This window comes from Lontra canadensis, unplaced genomic scaffold (assembly GCF_010015895.1).
Source record: "Lontra canadensis isolate GAN:19392208 unplaced genomic scaffold, GSC_riverotter_1.0 scaffold41, whole genome shotgun sequence".
NCBI classification, from domain to species: domain Eukaryota; kingdom Metazoa; phylum Chordata; class Mammalia; order Carnivora; family Mustelidae; genus Lontra; species Lontra canadensis.
This window is the reverse complement of record NW_022631035.1, coordinates 17,006,728-17,025,877: the sequence shown is the minus strand read 5'-3', so window position 1 is coordinate 17,025,877 and position 19,150 is coordinate 17,006,728. Positions and strand designations below refer to the sequence as shown.

Sequence of the window (19,150 nt, the reverse complement as noted above, 5' to 3'; positions counted from 1 at the left end):
AGATCTGAAGCTTGGGTGGAGCGGGGGCGCTCTCACCGAGTTTATGGAAGGGGATGGGGAGGAGGAGGAGGGATTCAAGTTCAGAGTGGTGGTGGTGAGTAATCAAGGGATCAAAGGCCAGTGGGTTATGTTCCCAAGCTTCCCAGAGGTGGCCTGCGTGGGAGACACGGTGCCTGGCCCTTGGAGCCATCGGTCCCCAGCATAGGTCAGGACTGATGTAAGGTGGTCCTGGAGTCTGGGAGCTGGAAGGTCCAAGGCCACTGTGCCCTCTCTCCCTTTTCTCTACCTGAGAAGGAGCCTAGTATATAAAGGCGTGAGCCCTGGTCCAACTGCCACCACCTGCCAGCTGGGGGACCCCAATAAGAGAGTTTTTATAGATCTGCCTCCTTATCTATCTTCCTCCCCGGAGGAGCTGTGGGGACAGTGCTTGGTTCATTGTGAAGAACATACCTGCCTGGGTCATCCCCCTGGAACAGGGTAGGGGCGAGCACCCCACTGGGTCACACAGCTCCACAGAGGGCACCTCGGAGCTGGTGGCTCCGGTCCACACTATGTGGGCCTGGGGGAGGGGCCGGGCCTCTCTGCAGTGTGGAGGCCCCCACATCCTGGGGACAGCTCTGGGTGAGTCCCTCTGGGAGGCCCCTCAGTGGAGCTCGAGTTAGGACCTGGCAGGGACAGGGTTCAGAAAGGCAGCCGGAGGCACAGTTTTGTTCGTGTCTAAGTGGGCGCCATGTGGCCGGTGGAGAGGGGACGCAGGTGGCCCAGCTCTGCCACGTACCGGCCCTGGAAGCCCGAAGTCCAGTTTCCTCACCCGTACCGGGGCATCAGGAGCCTAACGGAAGTTTCATGAGGCCCCAGGGAGCTACCAGAAGTGAATGCTTGTCTGAATCTGATACTAATCGGGAGTGATAACTGCCATCAAGAGAGCTGTGACGTGAGGGTGACATTGCGCAGTGAGACGGTGTCATCGCCTGGGCGAGTTTCATTTCCTGTTTCTCACAGTGAGAGAAAAAAATCCGCGAATATGAACGCATTCATGGGCTCAGTGTAGCGTGGCCACTGTGGCCAGAGCCAGCGTGGGGTCCCCAAGCAGGACTGAGGGGCAGCTGAGGGGGAATTAGGATGCCAGAGCCCTAATGGCGGACCCACTGCTAGGATAGGGACCTTGAACTTCCCGTGTGGGTCCGGCTGGGACTGTAGAAGCAGTAGGTGTTCTGGTGCCTCCCCTCCCAGGGCAGGGTGGGGGGAGGCCGCCAAGAGAAGCCATCTGCCAACCAGCGGAGGGAGGGACTGGTTTGACCCTCAGTATCCGGAAAACTCTCCTGCCTGCCACCCGTATAATTAGTGCTGATCCTAGGAGGAATTAATACATCCTCAGCTCTCTTTCCTCCCATTTCTGAAGGACAATACTGTTTTCTCCAGTCTTAGAGACATGGTCTCAGATGCCTTATTTAGGCAGATCAGGGCCCCCCGCCCCTCTGCTCTGGGCATTCTGGAGCCCTTGCTCTGGGACAAGTGGAGGACTCTCCCCACGTGGTGCCCTTTGGACAAATTTTCAACTGTTGAGTGATGTGGGGCAGGCTGGGGAGCCTCTCTGTGCCCCGGTTCCCTCATCTGAGAACAGAGGGGTGGTTGTGTGGACCAGAGGCTGGATAACCCCAGGGTTGGGCCTGGTTCATGGTCCAAGGAGGCAGCAAAGATTCCCCGGACCAGACAGGGCTGACCTCTGCGAGCGACGTTCTCCAGGCGCAGTGCTTGGTCTTGAACCACAGGCCCCAGATTGGCTGAGACCTGGTTACCTCTCCTTTCCCTTCATCCACACAGACACTGCAGGCAACAGGGGAACCTTCGAGACAGGCTGACAGGGACATATGCCTTCCACACACTCGGTGGGGAGCCCCAGTCAAAACGGCTTTAGGCCACGGGGAGATTCCCAGTCCTTCCCTGGTGGGGAAAACATCTTTTCCATTGCCTGTGGCTTCTGTCCAGCTGTCTGGTGCTAACGGCCTAACAACCGGCCGATTGCCTACCTTGCAAGTACCAGGCATTTTCCTTGTTATTCAGATGTTGTGAGCCACAGTAAGCTGGAGAGGGCTCTCTCTGGACAAGAGGCAGGGGGTCTGGCTGGCCCCAAGTGCTGGATCTGTCACTAACTTGCCACAAAACCTTGGGACGTGTTCGCTTAGTCTTGCTGAGGCTCCGGTTCTGCCCCAGTGTAATAGTCTTCCACTGGCCCTGTCCACCCCCGGGAATGGAAGGTTGGTTGGGAATGCCCATGAAAGTGCTTTGGGCCTCTCATCCTTGGTGAGATGTAAATACACAAATGAGTAAGAGGTACACATTGGTGCTCCCCCGGGAAGGAATTATTCATAGTTAATTAAATAGCCCTGCTCCTGTGTAGACAGCTCATTATCAAACCACTGGTGGGACAGAAAAGCACAGTGCCCACGTCTACTCTAGCGGGGAATGGGCCCCGGACCGGAGAGGCCTTCAGTCTCTCTACAAGGTAGACTCCTGCCTGGGGGCTGCTGCCCAAGCTCCCTGCCAGAAGGTGGAGCAGGTAGGGTTTGGGTCCCAGTCAGCGGTGGCCCAAGCCCTCCTGATCCTGTTTAAATCCCGCACTCTCCCTTAGCAGCAGACCCCCCCAGAGCAGAGGAGGGGGTGTAGGAAAGCCCCTTGAGTTCCCCATTGCCCCCGAGTACAGGAGAAACAACGAGCTCTCCCATCTGCAGCCTCTAATCTCGATACCCCAATGGGCAGTTCCTCCGAGAAAGGGATTTAAAGTCTGATTCTCCCTCTTTGTTTTCCAAAGGGCACTGGGAACGGGTGAAGTGTGTGGCTGGGCAGAGTCACCGAAGTCCCATGGGAAAGCAGGACCTGGAGCCGGGCTCAGCCCTCAGCACCAGGCAGCCAGGCACCCGGACTGTTGCCAGACGCCCGTGCGGTAAATGACCTGGACCCGAGCTGCCCGATGCTGGGGAGGCCTCCCTCGCCCTCTCTCTTAAGTTTCTCACCCTGCTGTGGATGGTGTGTGGTTTTTAAAGAAGGGGCTTTCTTTTTAGTTCTCTAGGGTCTGATAGGAACAGACCCCAGGCTTATCTTTGCACATGTTAAAGAAAATAAAAATGGAAAAAAAAATGCTACTCCGACAGAACAGGCTGGGCTGCCGTGAGCTCTCTGCCTGGTGGTGAAGACCTCGGCTGGGGCAAGGTTCTCTTTCCAGAAGGCGTCTCCTGGTGCCATGCAAGATGCCTGTGCGGTGGGCGTTATGAAGTAGGACAGAGCCCAGCAGTCTCCTTTTCTCTGTCTCCTCCTGCTCAGATCTGATAGACCTCCACATTCTCACGAAAGCCATAGGGTTAGCTAGGATCCAGTGGGAGGGAGGCCCAAAGCAATTGTGGGGGTGGGCTTGGGAGTCCTGAAGAAGCAGGAGCGCTGGGTGGCCTGGCAGGCCGTTGGAAGAGCGGCTGGGTCTTGTTCTCAGTCTCGCTTCCTCTGCAGCCCTGTTCCACACACGAGGCCCTTGTGAACCGCAGTCCCAGCTCCGGGTCTCCTGCTCCCCTTCCGCGCTGTCTACCAGGAATGCAGGGCAGGGCTTGGGGCCTTTTTTTTTTTTTTTTTTAAAGGATGAACCGATGTAAATAGGTTATGTTTAGGGGGTGGTGAGCCTTCTGCAGCTCCATTGGGCTTCCTAAAGAAAGAAGCGGTATCTTTAGAAGGGGCCATTCACTCCCTCCCGGCCCTGCTCCCTGGCAGATTCCCCACCCAAACAACTCCAGGGAGAGCAGCTGGGAGTCTAGGTCGCCTGGGTAGAAATCAGACAAAGGGTCAGAGACAGAGCAGCGGCCGATTCCTGATGCTCCAACTTGGTGACTTGTAGCTAGGGAGGATAACACGGCTCCTTAGTTCCCTCTCCGATAAAGACCTGTCTTCCGGCCTCCTTTCCCTCCTTTGGCCTGTGCGGGTAAAAGAGAAACGCAGAGTTCTTTAACACACACCTGCTGGCCTCACCTGTGTGCAGAGAGCCCACCAGTCCACGCAGTTCCCAAGGATCTGGAGGAGGTGTTCGAAGGCGGGCAAGCAGTCACTTGCTCCCTCCGGTAAAACCTCTCTCCGCTGAGCTCCCCGTGCTCCACGCAGGTCCTCTCAAGAGTCCTGAACGGAGGCCAGCGGATCGGACAGCACAAACCCAGGCCACAGCTCTGTCTTAGGGAGAATCAGGAAGAAGAGAGGCGGCAGGGATAGAGACAGGAAAAGAGTTGTTTCTTCCTTTCTTTAGTCCCTTCTCTCTTTGGTCTAACACTGACCTCAGCTGTTGGGTCAAGTGATCTTCCTGCTCTACTCAGGCAGGCTTGCCAAGACCGTCTAGAAGCCATGCCCGCACTCTTGAATCTGTGGGCAACAAGCCCGGCTACAGATACACATCCCATCCCCTGTCCGGAGAGTCCGAAATGCCCCTCCCCATCTCACCTTAGACTGAAAAGTTTTCAATCATGTCAACCGGATAATGCTTGCTTTATGTGAGAATTATTTCAGCAGAACGGATACAAATTTTCAGAACAGTCTTTTCATATCTATGTATTCTATATTAAAAGTGATAAAGTCATGTTTCTGGGGCGTATTCAAGTAGCTGACAAGTAATTATTTAATAATAGTACACTGAGCACATTGTAATTATTCTCGCTGTAGTCAGGTAATAGTATCCAACCGAAATTTCCTACCGACCTGCTGTATCCAAAGTTTTGTAAAAAGTTGTAGAAGTTGTTGATCTTTTTGATTTTATATTCAAAAAGTCTCTTTTTATAAATATTATTTATTATACAATGTATATACCTTTGAGTTAACTAAGATTATATATTATATAAATATATATATATTTGGAGAAAATCTATTTCATCATGCAGTTTTTTTCTGTTAAGTCATTAAAGAGAAGGTAAACTTAAAATGGATACATTGTACAATGTGTGGGGTTTCCAGATTAACGCTCAGGAGGTTGCGAATATCCGATTTCTGGATGTGGTGGCCTCAACTTGCACCCTGAAGTGCGTGGTCCCGAGTAAAGCCATTTCCTCTGTTCTCTAAGCAGGATCATCTCAGACATCATGGACAGTGGGTCTCATCTACTGTAGGACTTTCTTACAGGCTTACCTTGTTCTAAGTCAACATCTGACAAGTAATTCCTAGGTTTGGAAGTAAGCGGTTTGAGCAGTAATTCCTTTCATAGACTAGCATTTCCACTGCACAAATGAATGTCACAGACACTCAAAAGATGTGGCGCAAGGCCAGCAGCCCACGGGGTTGGTTAATCCTTTCCTCACCGATGTTTTCAACTCCATTTATTGGGAAAATAGGATTTGCTCTATTGAAAATGAAACCTGACTGGAAATGGCTTCCCCTCCTGCTAGCTCGGCTATAGAAAGGGTAGGTCGGTCGGGAAGAAGAAATGGTCTGCCCTGGCCTCTGGGTGGTCTGGAACAGGTGTTATTGATGGAGGTTGGGCAGAAAGGACCCAGCAGTGGGCACGCTGTGGGAGGGGCGTTCTCTCAGACTGCTGCTTCAAAAGGACTCACCTGAAGCTCGCAAGCGATGCTCTCTCGATGACGAGGGGCAATAACTCGGTTTTATGACGATAGACCGCCCTTTGGTCTTCACACCGACCCATAAAATGTCACCTTCGGTTGATGTGGCGCAGCTAAAACGCTTTCCTTTTCTTTCTCTTTCTCCTGATTTACCTTTATTAGGAGCAAATCTTACTCATCTCACTGCAGAGACAAAAACAACATAAAAATAAAGCAGCCTGCCCTGGGTGCTGGCGCTGGGCTGCCTTATGCTCCATTCAGACCTCGAACCTTAATTAGGAACGGCGACTAGAAGTTCATGAACTTTATTGTGCCCCTGATGTGTCTCTGTTTAGTCCCTGAAAAGTTTAAACCACAAAAAATGGTTGTGCTAGCTGCATTAAGTTATTGGACAAGGAGCGTAGACAGAAATCTCCGTATCTCACAGCCCGGCTCACCTTGTACTTCACTCCAACATAAAACTAATACTCGTCTCTCCTAGTATCCTGAGTACTTTTCTTTTTTTTTTTTTAACCTATAAGATTGCCAAACATTTAAATGGTCCCTGTTCATACTTACCAAGGCCATTTGCAATCCTTTCTATGATTAATCATATTCTATGATTAAGCAGTTGATTACAGTGCTTGAACATTCAATTTCTCCATAAGTATGAATACTAATAAACATCTAAAAATAAGAGGAAGCTTAAAAAAAAAAAAGAAGACCCAAAAGAAAGAAACAATATCGTGGGAAGATCTCTTTCCAAGCGGTAGCTTGGGAAGATCTCTTTCCAAGCGGTAGCTTGGGAAGATCTCTTTCCAAGCGGTAGCTTGGAAAGAATGTGAAAAAAGCAGGGGAGAACGTTCGTGAGTTCAAGGCTCGGGGGATGGGGTACAAATAAAGGCAGAGGAAAGCAGGGGGAGGGATGATGGGTAGGTGATTCTAGACGGATCCAGTGGTACCTCCACGCCAGCCCTGGGTATATAGATGGACATGTAAGCTGTGGCTGATCGACACACAGATGAGGAAAGTCAATGCAGCAAAATGATGGTGGCTATGCTGTCGTTTTCTCTTAGCTTGACAGAGAACTCTTGAGGAGGCAAAGAATGACCTTACCATTAATCTGATACTCCCGAGAGAGTGTGACAAAGTTGGTTGTGTGGAGAGACTATGTGCTCCCTCATGTACATATGGAGGGGAAATTTCAAACACGAGTCCCCCTTGCAAATGCTGTATTCACGGCTTGGGATTCCTGCCCATCACAGGCATCCCATGGAGCGTCGTCCTGCCCCGGTGTCCGCACAGCACACGCCCTCTGTGGCTTGGCTCCACGGCCCGGTCCTGGCACTGCTTGCCAGTGGAGGAGAAACTCTAGATCATTTTGCAATAACTTCTGAAACGGACATGCTTTTTTGAACTTTTATCCACACCTTCCCTGGTGTCGTCTTTGAAAAGGTTTATGAATCAGGTGGCCAGGCAAGGGACGGGAAGTCTCGCTTCTGCCTTCTGTGCTTGGCCTGGCTTGGTTGTTTTTTGCTGACTCCGTGCATCAACAGGTCTGTTGACCAGGATTTGATTATTACACACTCAAATCTACTCCGTGACTTGCTGTTGAAACTTAAACCAGAGGCTGTTCACCATAATTTTTAGGACATGAAGACAGCCTTAAAGCAAACCGTATTCAGATTTTAGCCACCATTATAGTTTTTCTGGTATATAATTATTTTTAAAGATTTTATTTATTTGAGGGAGAGAGAACAAGCAGGGGGAGGAACAGAGAGGGGGAGAAGCAGGCTCCCCGCCGAGCAGGGAGCCGGATATGGGACTCCATCCCAGGACCCTGAGATCATGACCTGAGCCGAAGGCAGACGCTCAACCGACAGCCACCCAGGGTCCGCTCGGTTATATAGTTTTGAAGGTATTTCAGTGAAGATGTACAAATACGGAAAGGATGAGATAACCTCCTTTTCTGAGGTTTTAATTATATCTTCTGACAAAAACTAGCCTGTTCACAGTGCATCCATATAGGAAGAAATCTAAAGCAGCAGCTGCTGGTCTCCTTTACTTTGTCGCTAGGCCTGTGACGTCGTACACTCTCTCACCCTCTGCCCAGGGCAGCTTTGAAGTACACTGGGACAGCTTCAAGACCCTACCTTCCCAAGGTTATGCAGGGCCCAGGGTGGCCCCGGGGTCCTCCTAGGAGGTGTGGACAACTCCTGGGGAGATGACCTCTTTGCACTGAGCCTTGCTGATTCTCTGAGCTGCCTTTCGTCCTAACCTCATCCAACTCTAAGCATCGGCGGGCTTTTGGGCTGAGATCCGACAGCTCAGAAAAATGCAAAAAGGATTCCAAAAATGAACCATGTGAAGAAATCCCACTGAGAGTGTTTGAATCCCTCGGTTTGCACATTTCAAAGGAGGAACTCTAATTGAGAAACAATTTTCCTTTCTGGATTATTACTAACCCATTTATGGCTTTGGTCTGCTTCAGTGTTTTAATAAGGCAAAAATAAGCAAAATAAGTAAGAAGGTTCTTGTTGTGCATTAACTCCTGAAAATACGCTATTGATATATTTCTTTTTTCAATGGAGTATGCTTCCTAAATAATGAAACCCAGAGATTTTTAAATAAAAATCCTTGGGGCACCTGGGTGGCTCAGTGGGTTAAGCCTCTGCCTTCAGCTCAGGTCATGATCTCAGGGTCCTGGAATCAAGCCCCGCATTGGGCTCTCTGCTCAGTGGGGAGCCTGCTTTCCCCCCTCTCTCTATCTGCCTCTCTGCCTACTTGTGATCTCTCTCTCTGTCAAATAAATAAATAAAATCTTTAAAAAAGTAAATAAATAAAAATAAAAATCCGCCATCTCCTTAGGCTTGTTAAGACAAGGAGGGGCTTTCCTGGGCCCCCCTCTGCTTCACACATTCCTATCAGTTACGTGTCGTTTTGTACAAAACATGGTCTACAGAATGTTTTCGAGTATAGGTACTCTTTATTGCATTCCTTCATTTGCATGAAACAATATATATTTTTCAATATAGTTTTGGACAAAACACAAAGACATAAAGATCATTTAATGAGAGCCATAAGTTAATACAATGTGTGTGGCTTTCCTGGGAGGAGAAAAGAGGCAAGCACAACAGATCAGGGGACCCGGGGTACTGGCCATCAGGGATCACAGCAGAATTACACAATACAAAATCTACTTTTTAAAAAGCCACAAAATAAGCTAGGGGTGAAAACCCAAAACGAAGTAGCTAGGACACGGAAGTCAACCAAAAATATACAGATGGCAGGATCTGGAGATAATCTGCCTTCTACCATGGGCACAAATGACAGCTACACCCAAGTGCCACTGTGGCCACAAGCCTCGTGGGTGGCATGAGGCACCTTCAGGTGGCTGCTGACTGCTCGTCCCTGCATTCGAAGCCACGGTGGGGAGACAGTGGCGCGCTTCCTAAGTTTCCTCACCGATATGATGACCTGACCCATTCCTTCTAACTCAATTATCAGACAAACCACTGGTGCTCCTTCCCCTTGCAAGGAGCGTGTGGAGGGGAAAGGAAGTGTGTTAAATGCACTGGAATGGATGTTAAGTGTCTCAGGGTGAGGGCTAGAAAATGGTTTCTCCTGGAGAATAGTGTTTTATTTCGACGCTAGATAGCACAGCGGGTTTAAAATAAAGGAAGAATAAATTCTAAGTCACTAAGCTGAGGAAAAAGAAAAATGGTGATACTAGTAATATGCCTCTAATATTATGTTTTCCCATTTAGACTTGGACACTAATTAGTGCTGAGAGGTTTATAGATGACTTTATTTTAATGACTCCTTTCCGTTCACGGGTGTAGGCTTTTTCCATACAGGTCTTTCCCAAGTCATTAGCAACAGCTACCATGTGGTCATGGCCACCATATCTCTTGCCACGGAGCACACGAGTAACACTGAGGGGATGCCACGGCCAACACAGTGGTATTCGGACTTTCTATTAAGAAAGATCTCCTGGCTACAACTTGGGAACATCTCTGAAAATGACTGCGAACCACATCTTAGAAATCCAAAGCCCTGTTTCTTCAGGCAAAAATAACCAACCAGTCTTCTGGGAGAACCTTTAACCAAATACCCAAGTAGCTTTAGTGTTAGTACAGGCGAGCTGTAAGATAATCCCTCTGAACCCATACTTCTAAGTCACTGCTCCTGGTTTACATCTAGAAAGTCTTCCTTCTAACAGGCCAGGTGCTGTCCTACAACATATTACATTTACTGAGAGGTTTGGGGTGGAGAGGGTGGTAGGGAGCTTGAAATGTGTAGCGCTCCCAAGTGCAGCAGCTCTCCCACACTTCAGGACCAAGGAAGAAGAAATCATCCTAGCTTGCACAGAGAGGGAAGCAGAGCGTTCTAGAGCAAATGTGTACCTTCCACAAAACAGACTGAGTAAGCACAAGGAAGGGAGTTTTATTGCACTAATCATGCAGAGTGAGCATGTGTTGAAGGCAGGGAACATTTCACTTCGCCTAGGATCTTGAGCAAGCTGAGTGAAGGTCCCAGGCCGTCTTCACTCTTCACCTTGGTCACGTCCCTTGGTCACTGTGCGTGTTCAAAGAGTCCATTTTCAAAGTCCAGGGGGCTACTGAAAAAGAAACACCCGACACAGAAAAAGCAGGTGAGGGTGTGCAAAAAAACCATTTATCACAAAATCACTAAAAGCTTCTTAATGGGTTTTCTACATTTTTTTTTACTATGCATTTGCTATTAAAATAGCATTTCACAAAAGAAAACGGTCGTAGCCCCATGCATTTAAAAGCAGGTTCCAATAAATATGTACCATCGAGTTTTTTCCTGCATTGCGACAAGGAAGTTTTGCGAAGCAGGACAAGGAGAGCAAACCAACAGTACAACCAACTTCCTTGCTTGGTCTCTCAGACCTACAACACAGTGAAGAAGGCTAATAAATGGAAACAAAGTTGTCCAAGAGAAGTTGAGAATTCAAATGTTTACGCACTGTAGAGCAACGCTTAGAACAGGCACCCGGACTGAGCAGAGGGCTAAGTCTGGCGGACGGCCCTAACGTTGTGTGTACTTACGCTCCTTCTTCTCTTAAGAGGGCCAAGAATTTCCTCACACGGTATTCAGGATCCATCTAAATACATCAGCAGAAATAAAGAACACGCGTTAATGGTACCGTCTAATAACTATGCACTTCATGCCAAGGAAATGCTCGGTTTCATACATCCACCAGTGCCCTGCTGAGTCACAGAAATAGGTTACCTGCTCCCTGACCAGTATTCTGATACAAAGCGAAGCAGATTACATCATTTAGCAGTGAACGGGATTTCCCGGCACAGAGAATCACTGGGCACGAGGCTCCAAGCGACCCAGCCGGTCATTCCCAGGCACCTCAGCAGAGCGCCCCCTTGGCTGGCGCTTTGCGAGGATGCAGCAAGTTGGAGAGGACACGTTTGAGGCCAGATGGCAGCTGTTCACGCGGAGCTGAAGGGCATCCAACTCCCAGGATTCATCCAACACATGAAAGTGAGACCAAACTTAAACCAATTGAGGTTGAGTAAATGACTAAAAAGTAGCTTATTAACTTTTCATGATCGACACATTAGCTTTTCTTAGTCTTGGTCTTCCATGTAGTTTCTTCTTTGCAATTAATGAAAAAAATGGTTCTGAAAGTAAAAAACATGAAGAGTGGAGTGACTCCCCTAACATGGCTGCTGGATAATCTGGGTCTCCTGTGGCAGAAAAGCATCATGATAGCAGAGCCTGGCTGGCTCAGGCTGGGGAGCATGTGACTCCTGATCTTGTGGGTTTGAGCCCCAAGTTGGGTGTAGAGAGGACTTAAAAATAAAATCTTCAAAAAAGAAGAAAACAAAAAAAAAGCATCCTGAATCTAGGAGAAAATAGGGGAATTTTGATTCAGGGAGCCAAGTTTAGGATATTAGTAATTTTCTCTATTCATTTTCCTTTTATATTCATGTTTATACTAATTTATTTAATTATATTTTGTTCTCACTGGTCCTCCAGAGATGTGAAGTTATCTAAAAAATGATCATGAAACACATCTTTAATTCCTCAAGATGAATTTTTATTGTAAGAAACATACCTAACTTTTAAAAAATGTTCCAGGGCAGGAGTCTGTTTCCCAAGAGGGAACTCCCTGCCCTCCAGGGAGAGCTTTCAAATGTCGATGCAGCTGTGGGGAAATGTGCAACTAGATTCCCCCCCAACCACATTTTTTTTTTTTTTTTTTAAGATTTCTTCTCTTCTATCCCAGAAAAACATCGAACAGAAGTTTCAAATGTAGCAAAGTTAAGAGGTCAGACTACAAAGGACCAAGAAAAAGTGTGAACAGCTAACAAAAGAAATATTTTCCCTCTTTGGGAATAGAATTACATATGAATCAATTGTCAAGTTCTTAAAAAAAAAGAAATGGAACTGGCTGGAACTCAGCTGTAGTCAGTGCTTGCAGGTCTTTGCCCATTAAATATATTTAATATGTGTGAGCAATGACTTACTGACTTGCCTGTAGCTATGGAATTAAAAGTCAAGAGAAAGGGAGGAAAAAAGTAATCTAGATAAATGACTTTATTCCCTCAGGTGACATCCAGTCAGAGCAGATCCTCAGCACTGTGCAAGTTTTAACAGAATCGTGTATCGTGAACAGAGAGGTAACATGACTTATATTCTGCTCAACTACATGCCTCTCCACTTAGGCTCGGTCTCTCTCAGGCAGATCTGAAGAGAATTCACTCAGCTGCACAAAATCCACTTGACAAGAAGGGGTTCAAACTCAGAGGCCTATGAAGTGTCAGTCGCTGAAGATGAGGCCTGAGTGCCCCACTCTTGCTTTCTGCCCCACACACGAGAGGCACTGAGGTGATCACTGACCCGCAGGCATCAAAGGAAGAAGGGGACTGGAGTGAAAAGCCCACATAGTTTCTCCTATGCAATTATTGAAAAAAAAAAATTATGCTGAAACCAAAAAAATGAAGAGTAGTTGACGATCTCGACAGATTTATCTTTTCCCAAGCGAAGAGCTAATACATCTGTATATGCACCTTTACCAAGGGTAATCCTAAGTCAAGTGATTAGTCTGTAACCTCAATTTACCACTCGATGTGGAAAATAAGTAAATTTCAATCTGGCAGAATGTTCCATACATTCAACTATAGGTTTCTGAAAGCCACAATTCTGTTTTAAAATAAAGGTACCAGTAAAGATTAAAAAGCATTCACTTTGCGTCCCCCCTTCGTTATTGGTCCAAGAGCCTGTTTCTGGTGTAACCGTGGAAGTGAAATTTCACTTCTGCCACCCACTGCTCCCAGGGCCAAGAGGGCAGGCCTGAGCAGTGACACAAAATGCCAACAGCGCGGCCAGTCTGTCCAGCAGTGAACTGGGATGGACCCAGGCGACTACAGTTCCCCGAGTACCCGACTGTGTCCAGCTCTGTTCCGGGGACTATGGATTCAAACAGTGAGTAAAAGCCAAGGTCCCTGAACTCACAGAACTTGGCAGGAATACATTTATTATCTAGCCAGTGTGTCAGATAAGGATAGGAAGACACAGGATGGACACGTGGAGGGGTGGAGTTCCCAAAAGAGGAAAAGTAAGTTGTCAGGAGACGTGAAAAAGTTTCAGAGAAATTTCGTCTGTTTTTGCCCAGGTGCTGGCCTAGGGCTCGGTCTTCTATGTGATCCTGGACGCTTTAACCCTACAGTAGTTTGCATGAAGTTTCAAGGAGCCCAGCCAGAGGAAAATACAGACACCCTAAGTCTACTCTGTATAATTCAATTAGCTTGTCCCTTAAAACAGTCTCCCAGGCCCCTTTTGATGAAAGACACAGTAGCTTCCAGACCTCTGATAAATGATGCCATCTTCCTTCCATCGATAATTGGCTGTGATCGTGGATAACCCACTGACCACTGGTGGGACACTCAGTACCCTCATCTCTAAAATGCGGGTGGGCAGTGATGACAGAAGAGCAATTGCCACTTTGAAGCCCTTTCTAGTTCTAAGACCTCATGATTCCCTAATTAAAATGGAAAGTAACTTTATAATCTTTTCTTCCATTTGTGAATTTTAAGAAGTTAGAAAAGTATTAATAAGTTATTGTTTGGTCTTAGAAGCAGGCCACTAATAGCAACTTGAGTACAGAAATAAGAGAATTATAACAAACTAATGAAAGCCTTAGCAAAAGGGGCGCCTGGGTGGCTCAGTCATTAAGCATCTGCCTTCGGCTCAGGTCATGATCCCAGGGTCCTGGGATCCAGCCCCATATTAAGCTCCGCATTGGGCTCCCTGCTCGGAGGGAAGCCGGCTTCTCTCTCTCCCACTCCCCCTGCTTGTGTTCCCTCTCTTGCTGTGCCTCTCTGTCAAATAAATAAATAAAATCTTAAAAAAGCAAAAACAAAAAGCAACACCTTAGCAAAGGAGGGGCGCCTGGCTGGCTCGGTCAGTGGAGCAGGTGACTCTTGATCTTGGGGTTATGGGTTTGAGCCCCACGTTGGGTATGGAGGTTACTTAAAATACAATCTTTAAAACAAAACAAAACCAAACCTTGGCAAAGGACATAGAAAAACCTCTTGGTACGTCACAAAGCACCTGTGCCTGCATCCCAGGGAGAACGCAGCATCTTACCTGGAGTGACATCTCAATCAACATCAGCAGCTTCTTGATGCCTATCCAGACCTTCTTCCCTTTGACTTGCTGCGAGATCGTGGTGCGTTCCTTATCTTTGAAGTTGCCCAAAAGCTACGAAAACAATAAAAAGGACAAAAGCACTTTTGTAGAGAGTGCATCAACATTATTAATGCTCACATTTATCCTTGAAAGAACAGTGTGTAAGAACTACCTGACTGGTTCACACTGACAGGGTTTTCTCCTATTTTAAAATCCAACCTGACCTTCTTCACCCCGTTAGGTACAATTAACGAACGTGAAAACGGGTATCCTAAATGCTGTTTTCCTAGAGACCTCCATTATAATTCAGAGATATGTCTGCTGGAGGCAGGGAGAAAAAAAAAACTTCAAACTATAATAAGCATCAGTTAAAAATTTTAACATGTGTCAAAGCAGAGACTAAATTTAAACCTTACTCAACCTCGGCCCAAGAGCTGCTCGCATAGGTAATCTGGAGATATTAATCATAGAGATGATTTCTATTTTGTTGGAGTATGCTCCAACTGCATGGGTCTTGAGAATTTTAAGAAGTTTTTACCACTGCTGAACAAATTACTACACACGACATCTTTTCCAGATCTCACCAAGTCACCTGTGTACAATGATATTAATCAAGAGTTTAATGAAGGTTACATTTTTTAAATAATTTAAACTCTGTCATCCTCAAAAAATTTAAGGAAACATTTCTATACTAATACTATGAACTTGTTAATAAAGCAGTCCCTTTCAACTTCTATAGTTTTGAAGTCCCTGAGGTTTTACTCACTGCGCCAATTTATTAAATGCAAGTAAATGAGTGGAAAGCTATTTGCAAATGACCAAGTTTTCCACATATTGATTACTCTACTGCTCTACCCTCCCCTCCCTCCATTCCGAGTTTCTGGCCCATGTAATCTGCATGCCTCTCTCCCTGTGGGCACAGAATAATTCATTCCTGGCAGGCTGGGTGCTGCCTACACCAAGGAATGGGAGATTCATTCATTTTCACTAACATTCATCTCTTCCTCGAAGTCCTGAAATGACTGAAGGTATATCCCAGGTGCCCTATTCCAGGTTAGCACAGAAACCAGGCACCGGGGGCAATGTCCGCCATGCCTCCTTAGCATTAGTCCCAACCCCGACTCCTCTCTAACAGACACTTTGCAATCCATTGACTCATTTTCACCTCCAGAGCCTCCAACAGCTGCTCTCCTGTGGCAATGTTGGGCACGTGGATGGTGGTGCTGAAAGCATTGAGCATCTCCATCTCCTGAAGGACATCTTTGCGGCTAGTGGTCCCGATGATAAGAAGCTTGCGGCCCTGATCACAGGGAGAAAATGTGTTAAAATGCAGGATAAGACTGGTTAGGAAACTAGAGTAAGCCTGAACAAGATCCATTTATTTAACTGCAGAAATGCAGGTGGTTAGGCAAAAAAAAAATAAAAAAAAAAAAAAAAAAATCAGAATTTTCCTTGTGAAAATCTAAAGGAAAGTAGCAAGCACAGGATTCAGAAAGGCAACAGCTTCTTGTCATTCACGGCAATAAAATAATGGATGAGTAAGTCAGAGAGACATACAAACCAAATAAAAAGATACTGACTTATATGCTGTAATCCATTTCTGACAGCCAACATGGTGTACGTATGGTGGGGACTGGAAAAAGGGAAATGAATGAACTGGAAGTCTGTATCACCCACTTAGCAAAGATTTATAATGCTTTTAAGAAGGAGCAGGATGGGGGCTCCTGGTGGGGGCGTAGTCAGTTAAGCATCTGACTCTTGGTTTTGGCTCAGGTTCTGATCTCAGAGTCATGAGATGGATGGAGCCCCTGCATCAGGCTCTGCACTCAGCATGGAGTCTGCTTGAGCTTTTCTCTCCGTCTGCCCCTCCCGCTCACACCCTCTCTAAAATAAAAAAAAAAATTTAAAGGAGTAGGTTAACAATAATTGTTTACATTTATGCAATACTTACCTGTAAAAGGCAGGGTGCCAAGTGCTTTACATAACTGTGTCACTTAATATTTTAAAATTTCAGTTTTTAACCCCAAAACATACAAAAAATGTTTAAAACCTATAGCAGTCCTACGCCACCATTTCTGATTCCCTCTCTCCAAAGGCAATCATTTTAAACTCTTAAGCTTTTCTTCTTGTATTTACCTCCTTTTCTTTAAATAACAAGGTTATACCACTATTTTTAGATCTTTGTTTTAAGCTTTAAATTTTATTGATCACCTATTATTGAAGATGGGGATTTAATATTATTTTTTCACAACCCCCCACCCTGTGCCCCTTTTCTTGTCCTTCCCTTCCAATGTGGTTATTTCATAGTCTTTGAATAAGGCTACATTCAGTATTTATCATGATTATATAAATATGATTGACAGCTAAGCCATGTAATATACTATTACATTTCCTTTCCTAGGAAACATTTTGTATTTATTAGACTTAGTAACTGCCATTTTCACCCTCAGCTTAGTAGACCACGTACCAATTACAAGTTCATCCCCAAACAAACACAACCATGAATATCCTTTCAATACATTCGAACATGTCAGGGAATTTTAAAGTTTGTTTGTTTAAGACATCCCCCTCCTGGAGCCCTCTATTCTCAGAGAGTCTGGATGGATTGCTGCTGCATAGCTGCAGTTCTAGAACTTTCTTCTCTTCTGTTAGATCCCCTACATCTTGGTCTGTCTGCATTCATCCCCTTTTCCACCGTGCACCTACTTCAATAACTTCCTGAGAGAGGGTGCACAGGAGGTAAAAATGCAAAGACTTTGAACATCTGGAAATGCTTTTATTCCACCATTTATACTGTCTATTCAATACCTGAGAGTTCAGTAGGCCCAGAGAACAAGGCTAAAAATAATTTTCCCTCCAGAATTTTGAAGGCATTATTCTATTGTCTTTTCATTTTCAGTGGTGCTGGCTAGAAGACTGATATTATTCTGATATTGTCTGTCTCTCTTTTTTTTTTTTTTTTTTTAATTTTAAAGGACCTTCTCCTTACCTTTATATTCTATAATTTTAAAATCACACACCTTGAGGTAAGTCTTTGCTCATTCTGCTGGTGCTAGATGGGTCCTTTCTAACCTGAAAAGTGATTCAGTTTTAGGAAATAATCTTAGATTATTTCTTTGATACTTCTTTTCATTCATTTCTGTGTTTTTCTGTTTTTTGTTTTTTTTTGGGGGGGTTTATACCCCTCTACCCCCCACCCCCAAACCTCCTTTAGTTGCATACTGGTCTACTAAGACTAAGTTTCTTTTTTTTTTTTTTTTGGCTCCTGGTTTTTACCTTTCTCTTTCAAATACTTTTTGGGTTAGTATCAACATTATCTTCCAACCTTTATATTAAGTTCTTTCTATAATATATTTTCATTTCTAAGAGCTCTTTCTTGTTTCTTTAATTTTTCTTATTGTATTTAATGGGTATGATACCTTATTTTAGATTTGTGTGAATATTACAGATTTTGTAATGTTTTCTTCTGTTCTCTGCTTTGTCTTGTCTCCCCGGAGTTCCTTTATTTCCTATTTGTTCACTGGAGCTTTCCCTCGAGGATCTGGTGATTGCTGGATGACTATTCAGATTTAAGAGCTAAACTAGTGACTAGAAGCTCTTAGTCTGAGGGCTTCACTACAGGATGATCAGATAAGACTTGGCTGATGATTGGGGGTCCTTCAAAGGTCAGGATATGTACATTTTTCCCAGGAAAGAATCTTCCAATCTTCTTCCTGAACGTTATAAAGCCTAGTTTCCGGCATACTGGGAGTCGATGGGGGAAGGGATCTGGGTTTCCCACCATTCAATATGGAGACTCCCATTTGCTACTTGCAGAATGGCAACTCTTCAGATCAATGTCTCATTTCATGTTCGTATAATCCTGAGAATTAAGTACTTGTATTCTCTCTGCTTTACTGACGGAGCTATTGAATCTCACAGATACAAGTAATTTGTTGAAGGTCGAATAACTAATATATGATGGATCCAGGAATGGAAGCCAGATCCAGAATCCAAAACTGTATACTGCTGTTCTTGATGAAGAAAAACATATTTTAAAAAACGTTTACTTGGAAAATAGGAAAGGAGTGCATTTTAAACTATGTTACGAGATTTATGGTACACACTTACTCCAAAGATAAGCTTTAATACAATCATTAAACCTATTCATGGATCTTAGAAACTCAGGATATTAAAATGAGAAAATAGGGGTGCCTGGGTGGCTCAGTCAGTTAAGCATCTGCCTTCACCTCAGGTCATGATCCCAGGGTCCTGGGATCGAGTCCCATGTGAGCAGGGAGCCTGCTTCTCCTTCTCCCCCCATTCCTGCTCTCTTACCATCTCTCTTCCAAATAAATGAACAAATAAAATCTTAAAAAAAAAAAAAAAAGAAAATCAATGAGAAAATAAATTATTATGTGAAAATTAAAACAAACACAGGAAAAGATGTTAAGAAATTGACGATCGGATGCCAAAACAGTTTCAGTTTGGGTTTTGTAAACATTATACCACTAAAATCAATAAGGCAGATCATGCATTCTCAGTCTTATTCACTGTGTTTGTCCACCTACTGTGCCAATAATGGAAAATGAACCAACAAAAACAAAGGAATATCAGAGAAGCAAAGTCAAGACCTTCTGGCACGGTTAGAGGCTGGCATACAATGACTATGCAAAGACCATGGGACAGTATTCCTGGGAAGTATACAGATTGAAGGATAATCATTATTATCATTTAAGAACTCAACTAGCTAAAAATCAAACACATTATCAACAGAACTTTATCAAGCTCCTAGATGAATCTGGAACAGACCCTGTATATATAGACAGCTACAAAAGAGGTAATGAGTATATATTATGGGCAGGTGGGGGGTATTATGCACAGGTCATCATGGTAGAGGGAGGGAACACGTGGCAGAGAAACATCTGTTCTTCTGG

General features: G+C 45.2%; 2 protein-coding genes across 2 annotated transcripts in view; one reads left to right on the top strand and one right to left on the bottom strand.

Moving 5' to 3' along the window:
• WNT3 (Wnt family member 3) overlaps positions 1–3,143 on the top strand; it is a 45,829-nt gene extending 42,686 nt beyond the window's left edge. The window contains exon 5 of the mRNA XM_032870955.1: positions 2,813–3,143. The gene's annotated coding sequence lies outside the window, so the exon portion shown is untranslated. The remainder of the gene's footprint in view (positions 1–2,812) is intronic.
• Positions 3,144–8,529: 5,386 nt separating this feature from the next.
• The window catches only part of NSF (N-ethylmaleimide sensitive factor, vesicle fusing ATPase), a 147,793-nt gene continuing 137,172 nt past the window's right edge, over positions 8,530–19,150 (bottom strand). Inside the window, exons 18-21 of the mRNA XM_032870954.1 lie at positions 15,400–15,534; positions 14,193–14,306; positions 10,634–10,689; positions 8,530–10,179 (exon numbers count right to left, since the gene is read on the bottom strand). Of these exons, the coding sequence (XP_032726845.1) occupies positions 10,134–10,179; positions 10,634–10,689; positions 14,193–14,306; positions 15,400–15,534 (351 nt within the window). The 3' untranslated portion in view covers positions 8,530–10,133. The remainder of the gene's footprint in view (positions 10,180–10,633; positions 10,690–14,192; positions 14,307–15,399; positions 15,535–19,150) is intronic.